This window comes from Saccostrea cucullata, unplaced genomic scaffold, assembly GCF_032062105.1.
Source record: "Saccostrea cucullata isolate Sc308-1 unplaced genomic scaffold, CSIRO_AGI_Scuc_v1 ctg7610, whole genome shotgun sequence".
Classification (NCBI taxonomy): Eukaryota; Metazoa; Mollusca; class Bivalvia; order Ostreida; family Ostreidae; genus Saccostrea; species Saccostrea cuccullata.
The window spans coordinates 1-26,774 of NW_026927453.1; the positions used below are offsets into that span (position 1 = coordinate 1).

General features: G+C 34.2%; 1 protein-coding gene across 1 annotated transcript; it reads right to left on the bottom strand.

Annotated features, from left to right (window-relative positions):
• Positions 1-14,592: 14,592 nt before the first annotated feature.
• On the bottom strand, positions 14,593-26,304 carry LOC134274522 (uncharacterized; the record flags this gene model as incomplete). Its single annotated transcript, XM_062756803.1, has 4 exons — positions 14,593-14,655; positions 15,740-15,873; positions 25,458-25,557; positions 26,230-26,304. Coding segments are annotated over 4 exons (372 nt in total), but the record flags the coding sequence as incomplete, so codon positions are not given.
• Positions 26,305-26,774: the final 470 nt, after the last annotated feature.

A 26,774-nucleotide genomic window follows, 5' to 3' on the forward strand; every position in this document is an offset into this window, starting at 1 on the left:
TTGTAATTATGCCTCTACGGTATTTTTTTAAACGTCGGAATATCTGGTAAAATAAGAGGCCCACGGGCCTTAAAGGTCACCTGAGCGTCATGTAACATTTTTTCAGCCATTGAATTTGGTTCGTGTTTTAAACCAACGGCCACAAAATACAGTTTTGAAAGAGGCACCATTGTTAATCATAATTATACACTTAACATGCTTACTTTGGTTACCCAGAGGTAGATCAGAGAAACAAAGGGAAAATGCATTTCCACTTTATAACCACCAGTTGTGCACACCATCCCTCAGGAACCAGTAACCGTAGAGCAACATATTTCAATCATTTGATTTATTAATACCAAAGAGCAGATTTCAAAACATGAATTTATTTTCAGACTAAGTACCCTCCCCCCAACCAGTACCCCTGAAATTAATCTTCGTCATAAATATGTACTTAGATTATGGCATAATATCTATGAGCAAAGGAATAGATTTTCAAAGAATTCATGCATTTCACTATATAATCAATCGAGCCCCGCCCTAACACCAGAACTCCTGACCAAGGGGCCATGAAATTAACAATTTTGGAAGAGCCATTCTTGCTCATCAGAACCTTGAACTTGATTAGTTTAAATTTATTTCATACCCAAAAGCAGAGAAGACATTCAAAGAATTTGTGCATTTTTACTATATAATAAACAGAGCCCCTCCCTAACAGCAGAATCCTTGGCCAAGGGGTCATGAAATTCATAATTTTAGAAAAGGCAGTCTCATTCAATATAACTATGTAATTGGTTAGTTTATTTAATACCCAGGAGCAGAGAAGATTTTCAAACAAATAATGCATTTTCTCTATATAATCTATAAATACCCCACCCTAACTCCAAGAACCGCTGACCCTGGGGTCATGAAATTCACCATTTTGGAAGAGACACTATTGCTCATCATAACTACATGTATACATTAAGTTTGTTTGTCTAATACCCAGGAGCAGAGAAGAAGATTTTCAAAGAAATAATTCATTTTAACAATATTATCTATATAGCCTCACCCTAGCACTAGAACCCCTGACCTTGGGGCCATGAATTTCACAATTTTTGTAGTGGACTCAATGCTGATAACAATCATCCCAACAGTTTGACTGCTTGATGTCAAGGAGTAAAGAAGATTTGTAAAGATTTCATTAATCTTAGTGGTTTTGGCCCCCGCCTCTCGTCCCCCAGGGGGACAGGGGTCATGAATTTCATAATTTTTGTTCCCCTTCACCCATAGATGTTATATGCTAATTTTTGGTTTGAATTGGCTTAGACGTCGCGCATAGTATTGGGGTTCAAAATTGCGTAACGTGTAACACTGTAAACGACGGGCGTAAGTATTTTTGGTCATTTCATCGTTTTGGCTACATGGATTTTTGTGACAATTTGTATCAAGCTTCTTTAACTTCCTGTGATGACGTCACACAAAATTCATTAATTAATTTCAATTATACTGACCGATTCCGACTATTGGTAATATTGAAAGTATTCTGTAATATGCCGTAATCTTGACGAGTAAGAAAAATAGATGGAATGTTTGGTAAAAATGTTTTACTATATAACAGGTTCTTTTCGTAAAACTAAGTTGATAAATGAAATGTGGAAATCAAGAGGTAGTCAAAAGTTTCTTTTAAAAAATATTAGCAAGTAGTAGGAATGATTAATACAGCGATTTTGATGTCTAGTCGGTTTTGTTACTAAGACACAAATATACGTATGATGGTATTTAGCCGGGCGTATAACACCAATATAAGCTGTATTCTCTATTTATTGGAAAAACTTTTAACAGATAAAATCTTATTTTCAAAATGTGCAATTAAATAAAATTTTGTTTTTAAAGAAACACTAAAAATAAGACATTTTTAAGAAAACAGGAGCAGAAATTGGATGTCTAGTCTAATTTGTTACGCCTTGAATTTTTGACGTTTTTACGCTTTAAGACGTATACAATAACGTCGGAAAGTATATTTTAACGTTACAAAATCAGCCCCAATTCTGTGCGCGACGTCTAAGTGGTTCTAGAGAAGAAGCCGAAAATGTTCAAAAATTTACGACCGATTGACGACGAACACCGAGCGACGTACGACTGACGACGACGGACAAAAACAGATATCGGGAAATAGCAAATTTATGGTTCCCCTCGGCAGAAATCTATTTTCCTCAGCGGCTTCACCGCCTAGGGAAATAGTTTCCTCCCTATGGGAACCATAAATTTGCTATTTCTCTCGTACCTATTACATAGCTGTATAATATTATGCATGTATATAAATAGAGAGAGAGAGAGAAAGAGAGAGGAAGAGAAAGGGCCAAAGCCTCAAATATAAAATGATTCATCAATTGATTTAAAAACAAGAGGCCCATGGGCCACATCGTTCACCTGAGCACCGTGGCTAGGAAAAATAGAAATGGTTTTATTATTGAAAAGTTTAAATCCAAAAGTAAACCTTTGACCAGTTATGGTTTTGCTTTTCTTGAGAAGATTTTTAAAGAATTTTCCTATATATTTCAACCCCCAGGGATCATGATTTGAACAAACTTGAATCAACACTACCTGAGGATGCTTTTTTATATACAAATATGATCAATCATGGCTTTGTTATTCTTGAGAAGAAGATTTTTAAAGAATTTTTCCTATATATTTCTGTGTAAAACTTTGGTCGGCCATTGTGGCCCTGCCCTACACCTGGGGGGTCATGATTTGAACAAACGGAAGGGGGGATGTTTTAAAAGTTATGTGTTACTTTCTAAGGTCTAAAGATAACATTTAAAGTTTAAATGAAGTATCATTGTTTTGTAAATTTACTTTTCAAATTTATGTATTCATTCTTAATCTTATCTTTAAACCTTATAAAGTAACACATAACTCTAAAACATCCCCCCTTCCGACCATTCAATTAAAACGTGCTAGTCCGCCATGTACAACATAAGCAGCCCGAATTCTACCATGCATTAAGTTTATCAATGTCTTAATCTGAGCGAAATAAATATTCTTGTCCTTTTTTTAAATGCCTGTTTTTCAGATACTGAGGTCGAATTTTCTCTAACTTGGCGTAGTGTAGTAACTTTGGACTTCCGGTCAAGGAACTGTCATTCATGCTTTTGAAACACATGAGCCCGAAAAGTCGTTATGTAGTGTATATTTGCATCTGTACTCTCCCTTTTCTTTATTTTGAAAATTTCCAACATTAGCAATGAAAATGCGTGCTTTCAGTTACTTTGAGGAAATACAGGCATCACATCCGGAAGAGAAAGAAGGATATTTTTTCCGGATTTTTAATACAAGACTTTAAATTAACAGGTACAAAACCTTGAAAACCCAAAATATTGTCAATAATTTTATTAAAAATGCTAATTTTTGATTTCTGTTCAGGGAGCTAAAAAATCGACTTCCGGTAATGGAATGAAAACCATTCAACCGTTAAATAACTGATTTGGCAAAGTAAATGATTTCCAAACTTTTTTGGTACATAGTTATATCCCGTATATAATTTTCACCCCTTAAATTACGGTGTTGCGTTTCTATTGACGGTGAGTATATATTTTTTTCATATTTGGTTTCAAAAACTTTCTTCTAAATCAACATATGTGCTCTGTAACCGGTACAATTTTCATCCACCATTTACTTTGTACTATGGGATTTGTATAAAAAGTATAAAGAAACTAGATCTGTATTACAATATAGATTATATTATCAATAATTTACCTGTTTACCCACAATTTTTGCAACAATACGAAAAAGTAAAAAGGGCTCAAAAGATAACCATGTTTTTTTAAATCATAGTTGGAAAAAACCTAAATGTGACAAATTAATTGGGAAAAGGAGTTAAATCTAGATGCAAACAGTAGTTGGTGGAAGATTAAAAACAGTCTTATATTTTAAGTCACAAATGACGTACAAATAAGATGGATCCAATATCGCATTATGCACGGAATTCTTGCAATAAACATTTTTTTTAAACAAGATTGGGATTGTACATGTAGAACAGAATTGTGTACTTTTTGTAATGTATACCCAGAAACACTGGAACATTTGCTTTGGGAATGTTAATATGTAAGTGAGATCTGACTAAAAATTCAGGATTAGATAACAGAAATATATGAAATTGATATTGCAATGAATAAATTGGACATAATTGTTGGAAATTATTTTGAGTTTTATATAAACATTGTAAATTTGATAACATGTATTGTAAAGAATGTATATTTGATAACATGTATTGTAAAGAAGCACATATACCGAAAAAAAGATGTTCAAAATAAATTCCTTCATTTGAAGGAGCTAAAAATGAGATTTCGTAGTATTATAAATGTGAGAAATATATTTACAAGAAAAACTGTGAAATTGAGAAATTTGATAGATAATGGAAATGTTTACCATTAGAATATGCACTGCAAAATGATTTCATTTAAAAAAAAACCCTGCTGTTTCAACTACTTACTATAGAAACTATTAATATCTTTGTATCATTTAGTTGATTAAGCTTGATACACATATATGTATGACTGAAGTGTGTATGGTTTTTTTATTATTATTTTTTGTTAATTAAAACTTCACCTGTCACATCTCACAAATTTATGTTTAATATAAGGACTTTGTCAAATTAGTTTGCAGAATTCAAGGCTCCCCAACATTGACTGTAAACATTGATCACCATATTCATGTGATGGGGTAATAATTTAAAAAAAAAAATACCGTTTTGCATCAAAAAGTTCATTCTATGAGACTAAAGACTTTTTGTAGAAAAAGTTCACATTCTGAGTAAAGTCATCATTATAAGAGACGCAGTATTTTTTTGTCATCAATTGAGAAATAGTATTTAAAACATACCTTAAATGACCGCCAAGGGGAAGGATGATTTCGTAGCTTTAACAACGATGCTGAGGGTAATATGTTTTCCATTTTTTCTTTATATACACGTTTCCCTACTTGGTTCATTATAAAGATATATTAATTATATTATAAGTAGGGTTTGGTATTTCAAATTGTACTTAATAAGGAATAATTATATTTACATATGAAAATGTTTATTAGCATATTAAATTTCAAATTATTATCAATTAAATAGATACTTACTTCGAGTAATTTGGGACGAAAATCTTTTTTAACATTTCTAAAACTATCAAATGAAAAGGAAGGCAATCTGGCATTAAACATTGTACTCTGAATAAGGGAGATAGTAAAGACCCCCTGCATCAACGACACCAATTATAAAAATCCTTCGTTATGCTTAAAACTTTTATGTTTGGTACATTTGAAAAGTACAAGCTATGCAGAGTGCAAACAACTGTCTTCTCGAACTTTTTTTTTCAAATATGGCCCCTTTTACGATGTTTTTTTTCCCTGAAAAACACTTAAATTTAGAGTATATTCAGTTCATTGGTAATTATTATTCATTTACATATTCGTACTCAATATCGAAAAAGTCATCGCATATACATGATTTTATTAACTCTACTTTATCAATTAAAAGCAAATAAATTGAGATACCTATAATTTTTTGGTCCTTTTCCATGGGAATAGGGCCCTTCAAGTCATTTTGCATCAAAATTTGGTTTCTGTGTGATTTTCGTTGTGATTTTTTTAAATACAGAATTCAAACGTATGAATTCGAAAATGTGAAAAAGGACTAAAATATGAAAACATTTATGAAATCCAAATAAGACATTGTCAATCATCAATTTTGATAAGCTAATTAAACTTCATTATTTTACTAGAAAAATGTGTTAATTGTAAAACAATGCTAAATGATAAACGTGAAGAATGATTTTTTAACGACAATTAACCTTATTAATCGACAATTATGTTAATTGTAAAAAACAATTACTTTATGATAAAAAACAACATTTTTCCAAATGTCAACCTTTTTAATTAAACAATGGACCATATTGCTAAAAACCTGATTTCCTAAAACTTCACAAATATTGTCAATAAAAAAACATCAAATTTTGTTGTGAGTACAAACAGAATCCCCCAGCCCCCCCCCCCCCAAAAAAATCGAAAATGACCGAATGTCAAAGTTTATTTGTTAATGAGTTAAATTTAAATATGAAAACAGCTTTTATGATGTCAAAGGCACGTAGCAAGAGGGGGGTCGGGGGGCTGGCTCCCACTTTTTATCCGAACATTACTTCTACTATTAAATGTTCATTAAATGGCTGGTTGGTCCCCCACTTGTTACTACGGTTAAGTGATATCAGGGAAACATAGTATGGTATGCAAAAAAATGGTACTGAATGAAGTTCGCATTGAAGAAAGTTGGCCTCTACACACCACCATCCCCCACAAAATAGGAATTTTCCTAGAGCCTGGATATATATTTACCGTGAAATATTCTAATATGATGCTTTTAAAAGTCCTTTCTGTGTTGATATCGGCATTTATTTTGATTTCAAATTAACAAGTTCTTGGAATTTTAAAGTATCTACATCTGCATTAAACTAATTCTTGAATGTTAGACTATTTGTTGGTTTGTTGTTTAACGTTACTCTCGAGAATTTTTCACTCTAGCTCTAGCAAGTAGAGAACTGTAATTTTTTTTTATCTACACTCATGGGAAAAGATGAAAAATCACTTTCAAATCGTGGCAAATATCTACTTGCAAACTTCTGACATCGAGTGAAGAAGGCCATAACAACCAATGAGGAAATACCTTTAAATTTTTTTGAGTTTTCCAAAAGTGACCTTTAATGAATTTTAGTGTCTCTGTACAAAATAGAAACTCTCCACTCTTCTTTCATTTTCTATATATCAATCACTTCACCAGGAACTTCATAATTGTCATACATTTGAAAAGAATTTAAAGTGCGAGAAATTTTCAAAGATCGACTTTAATCTCATAAAAATCTAGGTTTCCGGACACCCCCCCCCCCTCTTGAGACGCACTCTTGACCTGCATAGCTGCCCTCAGATCCCTTGCTTTACTAAAATTTTACAAAAAAAAGTTTTAAAAAGTTACATATGTACATGTTCATTCCAGATTTTTATGTGCATGTTCAATCCAGGTTTAAGGACCCTTCACCACCGAGAGCCAACCTGGACAAGCTTGGTTTCCCTCAGATGCATTACATTTTGAGCCCTACATTAGTTACATGTACATTCAACCTTGGTTTATTAAAATAAGAAGCAATGAAAAACACCATATAATGCCATTAGAACAAGTACTTAGCTCACCTGAGCCGAAGGCTCAGGTGAGCTTTTCTAATCACATTTTTGTCTGTAGTCCGTCCGTCCGTCTGTAAACTTGTTACATTTTCAATTTCTACTCAAGAACCACTGAGCCAATTTTAACCAAACTTGGTACAAAGCATCCTAGGGTGATGGGAAGATTAAATCGTAAAAATAAAGGGCCAAGTTCCCTCACAAGGGGAGATAATCAAGAAAATACAAAAATAGGGTGGGTTCGTTAAAAATCTTTTTCTCTAGAACCAGGAGGCCAGGAAAGCTGAAACTTATATAGAAGTATACATTTTAAATTGTTAAAATCATGACCCCCTGGGGTTAGGGCGTGGTCACAAACGGGAATGAATGTTTTACATTGAAAGATACAGAATACATTTTTAAAAATCTTCTCAAGAACCAGTGAGCCAGAATAACTGAAACTTATGTGGGAGCATCCTTTGGTAGTGAAGATTCTAAATTGTTAAAATCATGACCCCCAGGGTAGAGCCACAATAGGGGATCCAAGTTTTACATAGAATGTATAGGGAAAATCTTTAAAAATCTTCTCAAGAACAAATCCGCCAGAAAAGCTGAAACTTGTGTGGAAGCATCCTGGGGTGGTGCAGATTCTAAATTGTTAACATCTTGACCGCCGGGGGTAGGGCGGGGCTACAATAGGGAATCCAAGTTTTACATATAAATATATAGCAAGAATCTTCTCGAGAACCACAGGGCTATAAAAATGAACACTTATGTGGAAGCATTCTGGGGTAGTGTAGATTCTAAATTGTAAAAATCATGACCCCGGGGGTAGGACGGGGCCACAATAGGGAATCCAAATTTTATAAAGAAATATATAGGAAAAATCCTCTCAAGAACCAGTTGCCCAGGAAAGCTGAAACTTAGGTGGAAGCATCCTGTTGTGTTGAGATTCTAAATTGTTAAAATCAAGACGGGGTGGTGATAGGGAGGGGGGGGGGGGGTAGTGGGCCAAAATAGATATAAGAAGGGGGGAATCTGGTAAAGAACTGCATCACCAAAGTTACTCAGGTGAGCAATGTGGCCCATGGACCTCTTGTTTAATTTATTTGCCTTTTGTGAAATTAGACCGTCAAGGTTGCATAGTAGGTAGAGCGCTCACTCCTTGAGTGAAAATTCGTAAGTTCGAATCTCGGCTGCGACTGCCCTTCATGTAAGACGATGAAGTAAAGGTTAATGTACTCGTAGCGTTCCGTTCCATAAGAGTAATGGAGCCGAAGGGGCTTCCGCTCCATTACTTTTAAGGAATGGAGCGCTACGTGTACATGTATATTAACCCGCCTGTAAAATCCACCTGTGACGTCACTCTTTTGTTTTAGACTCCATTATTTTTCAGGAATGGAGAGTTGGATACTACATTGTAGCTGCAGATCTGAAGCGTTATGGTTTTATATTGTCTTTGACCATGAAGATACAGATCCCGTAATGCAAAAAAGGTGCAATTTACGGTGCAGTATTTTTTGCGCACTTTTGAGGAGAATTTCTCAACTTTCCAGCATCGGTAAATCAACTACCTTTCACTCACAATAAGCCAAAACATTATTTATAAGTCTCGTACATTTGCGGGGTATTTAAGATTTATAAAGAGAATCTAAGGTGGAGGTCTTTGATGCAAGATATTTCTAAATGAAAGGGCATTAATTGTATTTAAAAGAAATGGCTTCTTGTCCCCCGCTTGAAAAGTGGGGGATATTAATTTGGATATGTCCGTCTTTCTGTCTGTCTGTAACGCTTTCGTTTCCACAAGATATCTCGAGAACCCTTAGTGCTTTCGCAATGACATTTTGCATAACAACTCCCTATGGCCTGAAAAGAACCCTATTGATTTTGATGTCTAAAGGTGAAGGTCATATTTTCGCAAATTGTCTGCAAAACTTGTTTCCATGCGATATCTCGAGATCCCTGTAAGCTTTTGCAATGAAATTTTACATAACAACTCCGTCTGGCCTAAGGAAGAACCCTATTGATTTTGAAGTCAAAAAGTCAAAGTTCAAGATCGTTAATGTATACATTCTCCTTGTATGTAACACTATCGTTTCGGGGCGATATTTCAAGAAGATCTTGAGCTTTTGAAATGGATTTTTGTCCCCAGCTTTCACTGAAAATGGGAGATATTGATTTTGGTCTGTCCGTCCATCCTTCTGTCTGTCTGTAACGCTTTCGTTTCCGTACGATATTTCGAGAATCCTTTGAGCTTTCACAATGAAATTTGCATAGCAACTCCCTATGGCCTAAAGAAGAACCCTATTGATTTAAAGGTCAAGGTCATATATCAATAAATTCTAACTGTTATATCACTTTCGTTTCCGCGCGATATCATGAGAACCTTATGGGCTTTCGCAATAAAATTTTGCGTAACAACTACCTGTGGCCTCAGGAAGACCCTAATTGATTTAGAGGTCATTAGGTGTAAGTTCAAGGTCGTTAATTTATACATTCTGTCTGTGTGCAACACTATCGTTTTGGGGCGATATTTCAAGAAGATCTTGAGCTTTTGCATTGAAAATTTATACCAAAACTCTCTAAGGCCTCTCTCACCCCTCCCGAAGTGCCCTGCCCCGTTTGTTTTATTAGTAATTATTGTATTAAATGTCGCTTGGCACTATTTTTTCGCAAAGGGGCATGTGGAGAGCTATGACATATAATACAGGTTGTTGGAAGATTTTTTAAAATTCTTATTACCTCTATTAGAATAGCTTAATAAAGGCTAAATTAGACACCATGCTTGTGACTCTAACGAACGTGAATACATACATGTTTGCATATAATTTCCGAAAGCACAAAGCGGTTCCTTGTTGTAGTGGTATTTCTCTCGCTTGACATCTAAGAGGTCCCGGGTTCGAATACCGGACGATACATAATTTTTGTTGAAATACTTTTTTATACAGAAAGATAGCATTCAGCATATAAAATGTAAAAGTTATGACGTCTGGCTTGCAAAACTTTTACAATCATCATTACAGTTGTTTGATATATTCTATATTAACAGCATTTTCTTATACACATAAAAAAAATAAGCAATAAAATCTTCATATCCATATTCGCATTTTTTTTGCTTCAATATAAATGTATACATTATATAATTCTACAAAGTCAGTGGCTAAGGAGATCCGACCCCCCCCCCCCCCCCCGAATTGCGCATGGTCTTCTTTTTTCCATTTGCGGGGGACACAAATTCTCTGCATAAGCTTATTTTTATTTTTAGCTCTACTGGTTAGAGAGCAGAAAAGCTTATGCGATAGCAAGGTGTTCGTCGTCCGTTCGTCTGTCTGTAAACAACTTATAAAAATGCTACTCCTCCTAGTTTTGGTCTGATTTCAATAAAATTTGGCACCCAAGTAGAATACACTAAGATACATTATAAAGTGCATCGATTTTCGATTTCAATGAACGGTGTCGCCATGGTTACTAAAAAATAGAAATTTCTACGAAATTCCTTTCAAACGCTACTCCTCCTACAGTTTTGGACTTAATTCAATATAACGTGGCACACACGTAGACTACACTAAGATACATGATACACTGCATCAATTTCTGATTCGATGAACGGTGTAACTGTTAAAAGTAATTTCTGTAAAATTCCTTAAAAATGTTACTCCCCCTACAGTTCAATATACTTTTGCACACAAGTAGATTACACTAAGATAATTCTAATTATTACTGCTTGTTGCAAAGTTTCAAATTCTAGTGCTTCTTTTCCTTTGTTAGACGTACAGACCAGTAGAGCTACAGTCTCACAAGAGACTTCTGGTTTCAAAATATTTTATCTATATTTGTCCCAATCTTATAATAGAATTCATAAAAAAATATATATTTAATAACTTTGTGTGCAACCAGCTTGGAAAATAACCAGCTCGGAACATAATACATGTAGAAAATGGTTTAATACATTTGAATATAAAAAAAATGTACGCGTTCTTTAAAAAATAGTTTATGTGCAGTGTATATATCAATCTATATGTAAAAGTGTATATCAATCAATATCAATCTATATGTAAAAAAAAAATAATTATGATGCATAATTTTAGAAAATGTCCCCATCAAACTCACACCTACCCCTATTGAAACAATGCAAATCGGAAAAAAAATCATCTTTTTGTAAAAATTATAAACACCATACACGTACATGTATTCTTGATAAGGATCCATGGAGGAGTTAGTATTCCTGTCAGTTCCTCGCTCACTCCTTGTCATAAACAGACAACACCCGTAGTCAAATTTATGTTTTCTAATAGTAGATGGTATTTGCAATGTAATCAATTCCATGTGTACATGATATCAGATAAGGGTATTTTCCTATGTAACGGGAGAGGAGAAAATGCAGCGGACCAGACCGGGATTCGAGCCCGGGCCCCCTGAAACTCCGGTCAGGTGCTCTACCAACTGAGCTATCTGGCGACCGGCGATCAAACCCAGCTGACCGCCACATTCCTCGCTCCTGAAAGGTCTCTGGCCCTCCTTAGACCCCAACCCAGGCTCACCCCTAGCAGACCTCCTAACTGTCAGTTACAGGGCATAGCACAGCACCAATGTTACGGGAGAGGAGAAAATACAGCGGACCAGACCGGGATAAGCCTTGGTTGGGGTTGGTAGAGCACCTAACCGGAGTTTCAGGGGGCCCGGGTTCAAATCCCGGTCTAGTCCGCTGCAATTTCTCCTCTCCCGTTAACCTACATAGTAAGGACAATTGCTGACAGAACGCTTATCAATTTCTATTATAAATTTTTAAGGTTACACTGTACCATTAACGTCTTTATCGAGAAAAATATAAAAGTTTTGCCATGCACTTGAAGTGAAGAAGGTCGGCCAAGTGGCATAGTGAGTACAGTGGAAAAAGAGGCCCTCTGTCACGATTCGAATCCCATTGCTGGACTTGGAGACGTCCTACAGTGTACACATGAGATCGTATAGAGCGAGGTCCCGTGCCGCAGTATTAGTTCTTGATCCATTAATGGTCGTGATTGACGAGTATAGCACTGATATTACTGTAATATTTTACTCCACCAGCAAGTGATGGCATATCGATACGAGTGAAAACGTTTTCTAGATGAGCTGTTAAATTGACTGCTTTTTCAAATCAAATACAATCAAATATTAGTTCAGGTAGTCGAGTGTGTAATATTCAGTTCCTTTTGTTACGCAATTAAAATGTTTGGTTGCCCTCTCCCGAACAAATGATTTATTATGACCCGATTCCAAATATTTTATCTCCAGGAAAACGAATTTGTAAAAGCAACTTTATAATTCATCACCTTCTACCGTCCCAATGTTTTCAGACAAGGTCTGGAAAGGGCACACATTGTTTTATAAGTTGGTTGTTTATTATGGTATTTTCGATTCCTTTTGTTAAGTGTTCTGAATATTTTTAAACTTTACAGGTTCTCTGCTTACAACTTTTTTTTTAATCCAAAATAATTTTCGCGCGTCTTTTCTTCTTCAGCAATTCGTTGGTAATGATAATTCGAAGGGACCTAAAACTTATATACACCATAAAGTTTGGATAAGGATCCATGGAGGTGTAAGTATTTCCTGTCATCTCCTTCACTACTTGTCATAAACAAAAAGAAGAAACACTTGCTGTTATCTTTAACTCGACATTATACACTTATCCACTGGCTGTGAGTGGGATAGCTCTTTTATCAAACCCACGACAGGAACTATTCCCCGAGGGCTTGCCAAGGGGTATAGTTTCTGTCAAGGGTTTGATAAAAGAACTATCCCACTCACAGCCAGTGGATAAGCGTTTTATTATACTGATGTATAATATAATTTTTGAGGTTTGAATTTTTTTTGGAGTAAGATAATTCTGCAAGAATAATCTGAAATCCTGATGACGTCACAATGCTACTGAAGTCATTATGACATCATCATGTCTATAGATTTGTCGCTGGAAATCAAAATTGGCGGCAAAAATTACAAGAAAATTTTCCGAGGGTGGATAGCAAAAACTATACCCCGGGGTATAGCTCTGCTATGCGTGGACTATAAAAGATAGCTATTTTACCTTCTGAACTTTAGATAAGAAACATTTTAACAGAAGTATAATAATAAGATATATTAAACTGTCCGAAATATCTGACATTTTGAAAGCTTTTTCTCGAGTTTGGTATTTTATGTGCCAGGGAAGCGTTTTGGCATGTACAATATCAAAACAGTAAAAAATAAAAAGCCTGGGAAAATTTCAGATATTTCGACTAATCGAAGACGTATCGTCAATTTTAAATAGTTATTTTCATTCTCATGTCAAAGCTATATATCCCGGTGAGATTGAAATGAAAGATACCACAGAGTCTGACATATCTGTTTCATAAATGGTTATTTTACATGAAAAAAACTTGAATGGTTATTTAACAACAAAGCCGTATGATAAACGTGATGATTTTTACTTTTCAGACCGCAGCTTCTCTTATGCAGCAACATGCCTTTCTAGACGTGTGCGGCTTAAGGATTTTTTATCTCTCAGTTGAATTGACTGAAAAGCATGTTCTGCGTATGAACAATTCTAAAACTAGGAAAGTGATTGACAAACAAGTTGATGAAGCAATGATATCAGGAGTCTCGTTTTAATTATCATCTCGTATGTTCTATTGTCAAAACAATGACTTTGTAAGCAAATACAATTAATCATTAAAGCTGAACATGACTCGTAAATAGGCATAGACCATTTTCGATAAGATTATCTACGATACATCAACTCCGTGGTTTACTGTTCGCATTCGTTACACTTGACTGCGTTTTAGTTATGTGTATCGGCATGGAATAGCGACACGTGTTCGCGCTGGTTATCTTGCATTTAATTATCTTTGATTACATTTTATTGCATTTACGCATATTTGTGTTTTTATACTGCACTGTACCTGTGCAACTGTTTTAAGTGTCTCTGGTACCCTTATTTCCAGCATTGGAAGAAGTACAGATTTTGTCGCTACTGAGTACTGTAAAGAAAACATCCGTGTGCACCGGTGACAATTCATTACACTTAACAGTGACTAAGTTACCCGCTCTATTAAAAAGGCGAGAGAATGATCTAATATGGCGGATTTTTTTTACGAATCGTGTTCACCTTCAAGTCAAATGACAAGGAATGCTCACTCCTGATCCCACCTCTGATGTTTTGGTGGTCCGTGTTTGCTCCGCACTATTTTGTAATGTTTAATTGACTGATGAGCTGGAATACTCTTTGTTATTTCCACCTGCTTTGTTCCGATTTTTCTTCGGATAGTACAATGAAAATTAACTAATGGATGTTATTGTATGTTGCTATTAGATTTTTTGTCATGCTTAAGCTTTCTCTATACGTAGTTGGAACAAAAAAAATCCAAAGCAAAATACATTTGTTCAGAAGATTTTAATGCATCATAAATTTGTAAGCAGACACACAGGCTAGTAATACAGCCATTATCACCAGATTGGTTTTCGTATCTCTGCCTCCATTATGTTTGTCTGCAAAGAAAGATAAACCATAAAATATCAGTAAGATAACTATAAACAATTAACTATTACAACATTTAACAAATCCGACTAGATATTTTATTCCGAACCATGGCTTTGCATTGGAGTCGGAAGCAAAATGGAAAGGGGGGATAAAGCAAACAACCAACCAAAAAACAATAGCCAAAATTTTCAATGTTCAATATTATTTTGTTCATCTTAGCAAAAAATCTAAAGGGCTAAGCATCCCCCCAACCCGCCCCGTTCTGACACTTATGTTTTGAGGGAAATAATATCCCAACTGCCACTGACCTATGTTATAATAGAAATACTTATAGCAACTGCTCGTTCGATAAGCGCTGGGGAATTGGAGTAAATGGTGCAGGACCCTTTCATTTGACCTTGAAAAACGAAGTCCAGGTTCATGAATGGGGTTAGCAAGCTATACCTAACAGTGGAATGGCCCGACGTGCGGAGTTTACATAATATTTCAAAGCCTTGACCTATTTACATGTTTTATGGCACCTCTATAGGAGTGCAAAATTCTCAACTGAAACGATAAATGACATACATTCGATTAATCAAAGTCTCATCATGCGCGAATCAATATCTTTTTTTCAGTACACATGAAAAGCTCCGCCAGAAACTGCATTGTAACTAATTTCATATTTCGCTCTGCATGAGGTTCTCCAGAATTTTATTGAAACTTGTCTTATTCATCATTGTATATTGATTTTCATAATTTATGTAAGTTGTCTTTGAATGCAAAACAGGAGTGATGAGCATGCCACTTAGTATCCGGATTTTCTAACATCAAATGACTTGGTCATGGCTTTGACGACCGAGGTATTAGTGTGTCATGTAAAAGCCATCCAAAGAGCTCCGCCTACCATTCAAACGATAAGGCCAAATATCAGAAAAGACGGAATCTTCACACTTTACAAACAGCATCGTCGCAAACCACGGCCAAAATGTACGCTCCTCTCCTATCTTATAGGAGAAAGCTGTATGTGCGGACTCCGGACCGTGGCTTGAGACGATGTACAAACAGACGAGTGGATTTTCAATAACTTAAGTTAGTTTGATAACATCTTACCACATCCCAGAACATTATACAGGTCTAGCTGTTCTTTTCCTGATTCGTGAACAATGCGATTTCCGGGTGCATCTAAGTTTGATTCACAATCTTTTACTACTTTTTGTACACAGGTGACGTTGCTTGATAATCCACTGAAATGAACATTTTATGTAATTATTTTGTTATTATTTAACAGAGGTTACCATATAAATAAAATATACTCGGTACAAGAATTTTAAATGTTTTCCATACACGTACTTTGGTATTTTTTCACTTCCCCTTGTTTTATTTTCGCCCTTTCACTTTTGCAAAGAGAAAATTTACTTAAGTTGTCCACCAAACAGTATTGATAAACAACTTGCCCCCTCTTGAGTTGGGCGAAAGGTGTGGATATAAATTACCTGTATATGATATTAAGTATATTTAATGTAACGTATAATACAAATAACTATGAATTCATAAATCATATTCCCTGTGATCATGAATTAATAATTTACACAGTATGATAGATCCTTAGTCATGTAAAACTAACTTGTACATATCCTCCTAACACACCAGCCGTGGGGAATGAATGAATGAAAAGGCAAGGAGTTGTAAAACATCTTTTTTCACGCCAAGGAATTCAGTCATATTTTGATCACTAGATCGTGTATTTGAATTCAATAAAATTTTCAATTTGTCAAAACCGTTCCTTTTTTAGCTCTACTGGTCTAAGACCAAAAGAGCCTATACGATAGTAATACGTCCGTCGTCCGTCCATCTGTATGTCTGTGAACAATTTTTCAAAATGCTACTCCTCCTTGAGTTTTGGTATGGTTTCAATTTAATTTGGCACACATGTAGAATATACTAAGATACGTTAATGCTGTGCATCGGTTTTTGGTTTGTATGAATGGTGTTGCCGTGGTTACTAAAATAGAAATTTCTGTGAAATTCTTTCAAAATGCTACTTCTCCTACAGTTTGTCCGATTTCAATAAAACTTCACACATGTAGACTACACTAAGATACATTGTAACGCTTTAGACTTTGCCTATTCCAATTATGCAAGTTGGGCCTTGGGATCTCTGATTGGCTGAAGCTGATCATGTGACCTTAGCTGATCATGTGACTTAGACAAAGGTATATAAGCAAGCGCAGCTAAGCTGCAGGGTTCTTTTAGTCCAAGTAGCAGAGCGCAGAAGACTGAAGTTCAGGAGATAAGGTTAGTCGGGTGGATTGCCAAATATTGAGGCTTGCCACAACTGTTTAACAATACTGGGTGGATTGCCTGACGACGAAGGCTTGCCACAATAAATAGGGTGTATTGTATTATTGTTTGACTAACCATTTAGAGGAACGTCAACCCCCTTGAGGCTTACCTGGTAAGCTTTTAAGAAAGTGGAAGTCTCTGATAACAGTGGATGACTGTGCGTCCTGAATAAGGACAATTCAGTGTCTTCTGTTGTTAGAGGCTGACCACTAGGATATTGGACAAAGCGGCGTGACTGACACTACGAGCCTGAATAAGGCAATATTGGTGTCAGTCCGGTGCTATTGGGCGAACCAGTGATTTTGTAAATATAAGGCCGACAATCAATTGTGATTTCCCCCTAAGTAAGTGAAGGGCCATATCTGTATATATTTGCAGGCCAATCATTTAACCAATCATTTTTAAAAGGAAAATTATTTATTGTAAATATCATTTTTTACCGAGATCCTGGAATCAACCTGGTACGACCCCTCAACACGTTACAACATTATTATGTGCATCGGTTTTTGATTTCGATAAACGATGTTGCCATGGTTACTAAAAATAGAAATATTTATGAAATGCTTTCAAATTGCCACGCCTGTTACAGTTTTGGTCTGATTTCAATATAACTTTGCACACAATTAGACTATACTAAGATAAATGATTCTGTGCATCGGTGTTTGATTCCAATGAATGGTGTTGCCATGGTTACTAAAAATAGAATTTTTTGTCAAATGCTTACAAAATGCTACTTCTCTTACAGTTTGGGTCTAATTTCAATCTAAATTGGCACACAAGTAGATTACCCTAAGATACATAATTCTGTGCATCGATTTTTGATTTCAATGACAATGTTGCCATGGTTATTAAAAAAAGAAATTTCTGTGAAATGTCAAATGCGACTCCTCCTTTATTTTTGGTCTGATTTCAATCTAACGTGGCACACAAGTAGATTACAATAAGATACATAATTCTGTGCATCGATTTTTGATTTCAATGACAATGTTGCCATAGTTATTAAAAACAGAAATTTCTGTGAAATGTCAAATGCGACTTCTTCTTTAGTTCTGGTCTGATTTCAATTTAACTTGGTACACAAGTAAAAAACAAAATTCTGTGCATCAATTTCTGATTTCAATCAATGGTGTTGCGTCGGTTACTAAAAATAGATACATTTTTAATGTTCTTATAATATACTGTGACATGCAGATAGACTACACTAAGATACATTATTGTCTTTATTGTTTTTTTTTTTAATTTATTTTAATGAATGATGGGACGTTAAACAATATACAATCAATCAATTTATTTATTGCTGCTACTTTTCTCTTCTTTTGTTATGAGTATAAACCAGTAAAGCAACAGTCTCGACAGAGACTTCTGGTTCCCTTGCGATTTTCATTTTCTCACTTTCCAATTCCTGACCTTAAAGTGTACGTGCATATATATCGGTTCTTATTGAAATGTTGTTTCACTTAAAACAGCTTACTTGCCATTCAACAGCAGTTATTAAAAACAATTGGTAAATTTTCTTCGCAGTCACACTCGATACACACAACTCTCTTTAACCTTTTTTCTAACAAACTGTTCAAGAGGCCCATGAGGAAAATACGTGACCTGAGCATCATGCAGCAACTTTCCAGCGATTGAATTTGGTTCATGTTTAAAACCAGAGGCCATGGCATTCACAAATTTGAAAGAGGCACAACTGCTCATCATAACTTTACACTTGCATGTTTAGTTTGGTTACTTAATAATCATAAAACATTACAACTAATCAGTAATAATCAGTAGTGCCCAATCCAACAGGAAGCCTTGGCCCTAGGTCCACACATTTCAAAGTTTTGGAAAAGGCACCCTTGCTGATCATAAATATTTGATAAATATCGGAGATTTTAATGCAATAATTAATTTTTAAGTAAATAATTAGACTGCCCCTCTATGGTACCCCTAAATCAACAGCCTTCAAAATCTATATTTTTTTTAATGAATGGAAGAATTATCTTTGCTCATCATACATGTACATGTAGCTATGTGGGTAGTTCATCGGTTAAATACTCTGGAGCAGAGAAGAAGACTTTCAGGGAAATAAAATATTGATATTTTTCAAAAAGGCACCCTTCCTCATCAAAACTTTTTAGCTCACCTGAGCCGAAGGCTCAAGTGAGCTTTTCTGATCACATTTTTTCCGTCGTCCGTCCGTCTGTCTGTCTGCCCGTCCGTCTATAAACTTTTCACATTTTCGACTTCATCTCAAGAACCACTGGGCCAATTTTGACCAAACTTTGTACAAAGCATCCTTGGGTAAAGGGGAATTTAAATTGTTAAAATGAAGGGGCAAGTCCCCGTACAAGGGGAGATAATCAAGAAAAGACAAAAATAGGGTGGGGTCATTAAAAAATCTTCTTCTCAAGAACCACTGGGCCAGAAAAGCTGAAACTGATGTGGAAGCACCCTGGGGTAGTGTAGATTCTAAATTGTTCAAATCATGACCCCCGGGGGCAGGGCGGGGCCACAATTGGGAATCAAATTTTTACATAGAAATATAGAGGAAAAATCTTTCAAAATCTTCTTCTCAAGAACCACTGGGCCAGAAAAGCTGAATCTCATGTGGAAGCATTGTGGGGTAGTGTAGATTCTAAATTGTTCAAATCATGACCCCGGGGGTTGGGCGGGGCCACAATGGTGAATCAAAGTTTTACATAGAAATATATAGGAAAAATCTTTGAAAATCTTCTTCTCAAGAACCACTGGGCCAATAAGGCTGAAACTGATGTGGAAGCACCCTGGCGTAGTGTAGATTCTAAATTGTTCAAATCATGACCCCCGGGGGTAGGGCGGGGCCACAATGGGGCATCAATGTTTTACATAGAAATATATAGGAAAAATCTTTGAAAATCTTCTTTAGAACAACTGGGCCAGAAAAGCTGAAACTGATGTGGAAGCATCCTGGGGTACTGTAGATTCTAAATTGTTCAAATCATGACCCCCGAGGGTAGGGCGGGGCCACAATGGGGAATAAAAGTTTTACATAGAAATATATAGGAAAAATCTTTGAAAACCTTCTTTTCAAGAACCACTGGGCCAGAAAAGCTGAAACTCATGTGGAAGCATTGTTGGGTAGTGTAGATTCTAAATTGTTCAAACCATGACCCCCGGGGGTAGGGCGGGGCCACAATGGTGAATCAAATTTTTACATAGAAATATATAGGAAAAATCTTTGAAAATCTTCTTCTCAAGAACCACTGGGCCAGAAAAGCTGAAACTGATGTGGATGCACTCTGGGGTAGTAAATCATGACCCCAGGGGGTAGGGCAAGGCCACAAAATGTATTACAAGGGGGAAATCTGGTAAAGAACAATATGACAAAAGATTCTCAGGTGAGCGATGTGGCCCATGGGCCTCTTGTTTTTTATGTTTCGTTTGTTTTATACCAAGGTGCAGGTTAGATTTTCGAAAAATTAATGCATTTTCACTTTATAATTACTAGAGCCTGCTCTCACACCAGAGCCCTTGACCCGGGGCCATTAAATTCACAATTTTGTAAAAATGCACCCTTTGTCATTATAATTTTTCATTACGTTTGTTTGTTGAATGCCCAGGAGTAGAGAAGTTTCATTCAAGATATAATACATTTTCATTATATTATCGATATAGTCTCAAATTATAATTAGCTTTTAACCCCTAACATCTTTGAGCGTAATAACGTTCTTTGTAAAAGAACCAGATTTAAACATTTGGGAATACATTATCAAATCTATGCATGGAATTTTTTTCCCCAAAGAATTTCAATGAATAAAAAATAATTGAAAGGAATGATATGTAAATGCATTAATAAGATAAACGTCTTAGGAATAAATAAAAATTATTAGATAAACTATAAATCTATTTAATTCGATTTTTTTCTGATGTGAATAAATCTACAAATAGACTGAATTAAGAATGAATGAATGAATAAATAAATCAATCAATCAATCAATCAATCAATCAATCAATCAATCAATCAATCAATAAAAAAAAGAGAATTATATAAATTTATTTTTTTTTAATTTATCACTCATTTATATCCCCAAAATTTGATTTATTAGTTTTAATTTATTTATTCGCTGAAATATGCTACAAAGTATCTTATTAGCATATTAAAACTACTTTTCATTACTTTAAGTCCATGATGGATATCAAAATAATCGTCTCATTATGCACAATATTAATCTGTCAATTAGATTTTTGATACATTGATTTGATCAAAAATCGGTTTTCAAAACCCTAACACGGTTCTGAAAGAACATCAAAGCCATTGATGTTTACCAGTAATTAACCCGGGGTACACGGTCATGACATCTATTATCTTTTTCACTGACCGCTATACCTTGTTTTTGTTGTGTTCAGAGCGACCGTGTGTAGATTTTTGAAATAACAATTTCTCTCTGTATGAGAACTGATTTTTTCAATCAAAACAAACTAAAAGTATCAAAGAAACTATTGATGGGTAAAGATTGTGCATAATGAGACGATTATTTTGATATCCATCATGGAAGTAAAATAATTAAAAGTAGTTTAAATATGCTTCAAAAATACTTTGATACATATTTATCGTAAATCAGTTTACAATTTATCAATGAAAAAATATGAATTATTTCGGATTATTGAAATAATAAAAAGATCTTACAAGAAATAGCAACTTAATACCTAAATTTAAGAACATAGTTAATTATTTGTTTACACAAAATTCCACCTACTCCCACATGAAATTTTACCTTTTTGTACCTGATTTTCAGAAAGTGGGAATAGCTTGCATAAACCAATATGCCAAACAAATCTCATTACGGGTATATGATTATTTAATTTGTTTGTATCGTCAATTTAAAAATAAAAAGATTGTTTTTATAATGATTAAATACATGCAGTTAACTAGTTTATATTTTATTTACTAACTACTTAGAATCAATTATTGTATTGATTTTAAAAACTAAAATATTCCAAACTGCGACAGTACCCCTGCTGTCTTTTCTTCTTCTTTTTTTTTTACAAAGGGTACAAAGTCACTCCATTATTTAATGAATAAAACAGATTACATCGAAATAATTACATAGTAAATAAATAAAATAAAATAAAAGAATAGATTATTATTATAAAAGTATCAATCTCTTTATCTATTTATTTTTAAAAATGAAAATACAACAAATTAGTCAATAATTTATTATATCCGCAACAAATTATGGCTTTTTTATTGGTTTTTGTTTATGTTTTGTTTTGTTTTTGTTTTTTTTGTTTTGTGTTTCTTTTTTTTTTTTTGGTTTTATTTTACATAAACCGTTGCGTCCTTAGATGTGCTACAAAGTATTTTATTAGCAAATTAAAGCGACTTTTTATTATTTTAAGTCTATGATGGATATCAAAATAATCGTCTCATTTTGCACAATATTAATCCGTCAATAAAATTTTGATACTTTGTTTTGATTGAAACAATCGGTTTTCAAAACCCTAACACGGATCTGAAAGAACATCAAAGCCATTGATTATTCGATGTTAACCGATATACGATAAGAAAAAAAAAGTGTCAAAGTATTTTTGAAGCATATGAAAACTACTTTTAATTATTTTACTTCCATGATGGATATCAAAATAACTGTCTCATTATGCACAATCTTTACCCGTCAATAGCTTCCTGGATACTTTTATTTTGTTTTGATTGAGAAAAAAATCAGTTCTCATACAAAGAGAAAATGTTATTTCGAACAGCTGCAAACTACACACGGTCGCTCTGAACACAACATAAACAAGGTATAGCGGTCAGTGAAAAAGACAATAGGTGTCATGACTGTGTACCCCGAGTTAATTACTGGTAAACATTAATGGCTTTGATTTTCTTTCAGAACCGTGTTAGGGTTTTAAAAACCGATTTTTAATCAAATCAATGTATCAAAAATCTAATTGACGATTAATATTGTGCATAATGAGACGATTATTTTGATATCCATCATGGACTTAAAATAATAAAAACTCGTTTTAATATGCTAATAAAATACTTCGTAGCACATCTAAGGATAAAACTGTTTATGTAAAATAAAACTAAAGATACACAATTTCTTGCAGATATAAATGATTATTTTTTTGTATTTTAAATTTCAAAAGTAAATAAATAGATTGATATTTTATTAATAATTATTATATTATTCATTTATTTTATTTTATCTATTTACTATGTATTCATTTCGCTGTAATCTGTTTTATTCATTAAATACTGGTTTGACTTTGTACCATTTGTAAAAAAAAAAAAAGGAAAAAAGAAAGAGACAGCAGGGGGTACTGGTGGATTTTGGAATAATTAAGTTTTTAAAATCAATACAATAAGTGATTTTAAATAGTTAGTAAATCATAAAAAAAATTAACTTATTTACTGCATTTATTTATTTATTATAAAAACAATCTTTTTTTATTTTTAAAATTGACGATACAAACAAATTAAATAATCAAATACTCGAAAATGCTATTTGTTTGGCTTATTTTATGTAAAACTATTTACGATAAAATATGTGTCAAAGTATTTTTGAAGCATATTAAAACTGCTTTTTATTATTTTACTTCCATGATGGATATCAAAATAATCGTCTCATTATGCACAATCTTTACCCGTCAATAGTTTCTTTGATACTTTTGTTTTGTTTTGATTGAAAAAAAAGAAATTAAGTTCTCATAAAGAAAAAATGTTATTTCAAACAGCTGCAAACTGTACACGGTCACTCTAAACACAACATAAACAAGCTATAGCGGTCAATGAAAAAGACAATACATGTAGCTGTCATGACTGTGTACCCCGAGTTAATTACTGGTAAACATCAATGGCTTTGATGTTCTTTCAGAACCGTGTTAGTGTTTTGAAAACCGATTTTTTAAAATCAAATCAATGTATCAAAAATCTAATTGACAGATTAATATTGTGCATAATGAGACGATTATTTTGATATCCATCATGGACTTAAAGTAATAAAAACTCGTTTTAATATGCTAATAAAATACTGTAGCATATTAATTTCAGCAAATAAATAAAATAAATCTAATAAATCAAATTTTGGGGATATAAATGAGTGATAAATTAAAAAATAAACAAATAAATGAATAAATTTATATAATTCTCATTATTTATTTATTTATCTATTTATTTATCCATTCATTCTTAATTCAGTCTATTTGTAGATTTATTCACATAAGAAAATAAATGAATAAAATAGATTAATAGTTTATTTAATAATTTTTATTTATTTCTTAGACGTTTATTTTATTAATGCATTTACATATCATTCCTTTCAATTATTTTTTATTCATTGAAATTCTTTGGGAAAAAAATTCCATGCATAGATTTGATAATGTATTCCGAAATGTTTAAATCTGGTTCTTTTACAAAGAAAGTTATTACGCTCAAAGATGATTCAAAGTAGATCAAATAAAAAATGAAAAAGTTTATAAATATATATATAAGGTTCATAAAGTACAATGTATATGCCGTTTAGCATCACAAGATGCAATAAATTGGTAATTTATTTCTTTAGAATCGATGCAATTCTCTGCCGTTCTCCCCCCGAAATGCTACCAAACTAAAAAAAATCACATTGATGCAAGTTGTAGAAACTAAATTACAGGGATTTAGTTAAGGCATTTAAAAATGTGTTAACTTTTAACTAAGTCTATATTTTCAAAAAAAAAAAAAAAAAAAAAAACTTAAAGTTCTCAAGACTATATCATTTTTCACTCTTAAATTCAACAAAAATATATTTTAATCTCCTTTTCTTGGCCAAAATAAATGTCAGGGGACGACAGGGAGTAGGCAGGAAGGCAGGGACAACGACAGGGGACGACAGGGACTGGACAGGGAGATCAGAGAATGTCAGGGGACGACAGGGAGTAGACAGGGAAGGCAGGGACAACGACAGGGACTGGACAGGGAGAGCAGGGACAACGACAGGGGATCATAGGAGAAAGTCAGGGAGAGACAGCAAAATGTCAGGGACTGACAGGGGGATAACAGGGGATTTTTTGGAATCTAAGGGGATATTTAATTCAGTAATGCCGGGGGCCATCAATTCACAATTGTGGTAAAGGACTCAATATTTACATTCGTGCCAACAGTTTGACTGCTTGTTGTCCAGGAGTAAAAAACAAATTATAAAAATTGCTTTAATTTTAGTGGTTTTGTCCAACCCCAAGGCTCTAAGGGAGGGGGGGGGGAGGGACCATGATCATGAAGTTCACAGTTTTTGTTCCTCTTAAAACATAAATGCTTTATGCAAAAATTAATTGAATTGGTTGTGGGGTTGCAGAAAAAAAGCTGAAAATGATTAAATGTTAACACACGACGGACGAAAACAAATAGAACATGTATTATGTCACATGAGATAAAAAGACGGGAAAAAAATTATGAGTGGAAGGGTTATGTATAAATATAAAGACAATGAATAATGAGCAGAACTTATTTTTCACCAAACATATGTAAGAAGTACAATACCTGCAAGTATATACCTGTACACCTAGTCCCACTTTATGTATATGATAGGTTGGGTTGCATTTCTTTAAATCGGATTCTGTACACGATTGTCCTTCACAACCTAAAAATCAGATGTATTTGGCCATGTTTGGTAGCCTAGCCAGACCTTCACCACAGGAGTCTGAAGTCGTCGTCGATAAAATAAAATCCAGAAAAAAAATTGCCACCCTCAACTAAAAACAGGGATGGCAACGTATTTTGGGGGGACCCACTTGAACAAATAGATCTCAGTTTGATCAGAATTTTTTTTGAGACTAAATCAGTGTCCGGAGTGCTTTTACTTTCTAATCAAATTAAAAATATTCATTCTGCTTGACAACTAGGGGCCGAGTTAAATTTGCCCCCCCCCCATAAAACACGTTACTATCCTGGTGTATTATTTTCAGTTGAGGGTGGAAATTTTTTTCCAGATTTTTTTTGCCGGTAAACACTTCAGACTCCTGTGCCTTTACAAAAGTTACTCTTGTTTATTATAGCTTCCTGGACGTATAATGAATACTTTTATTTACTATAAAAATTTACAACAGACCTTTTTGAAGATTTAGAGACCGAGAAATACTGAATCGTAAATTACATGTAAATGATGTAAATTTTCTTTATGAAATATGTTAATGAACCAGAAGTTGTTCATTTTGATATTAGAAACACTACCCCCCCCCCCTAAATCTTTGATAACAGGGTATCGACAATTTATTATCTGAATGAGTCCTTACAGAGTTGACGTTTTGCTTACCTTTAGTGAGAATGATTAACACCAAACACGTGAAAGATGACACAGTTGATAGTTTTGGCATCATTTTTCCTTCCTCTGAAAAAAAAAAAATTTAATAAAAACACATTGCCTAATTTAGCCTTTGGTTTCAAAATCAATAGGCGTTTTCTATACGACATGGTGAACTGCCACGTAAAATCTCATTGCAAAAGCTGAAACACATATTGCGATTAAACGAGAGTACAACAGACAGACAAACATCCGGGTGGACCTCAAAATCAAATGGCGTCTTCTTATGGCCATATAGTTTTCATTGCAAAAGCTGAAAGGCTTCTCATGATACTGCATGAAAACGAAAATGTTTCAGACTGTGACAAAGAGAAATAAAGCCGGATGGAGAAACCATTGTGTAAAAGTGGTGGTCAAAAAACTGCAAATTTAGCCACTTGCATTGGTGTCTTTAAGGTTTCTAAGGAACCTGGGTTCAACAGTAAGAGAAAAGTAAATGTTTGCCCAGTATAAGTATTTGACGGACAAAACGATCCCGTAATACTTAAAAGTGTAGA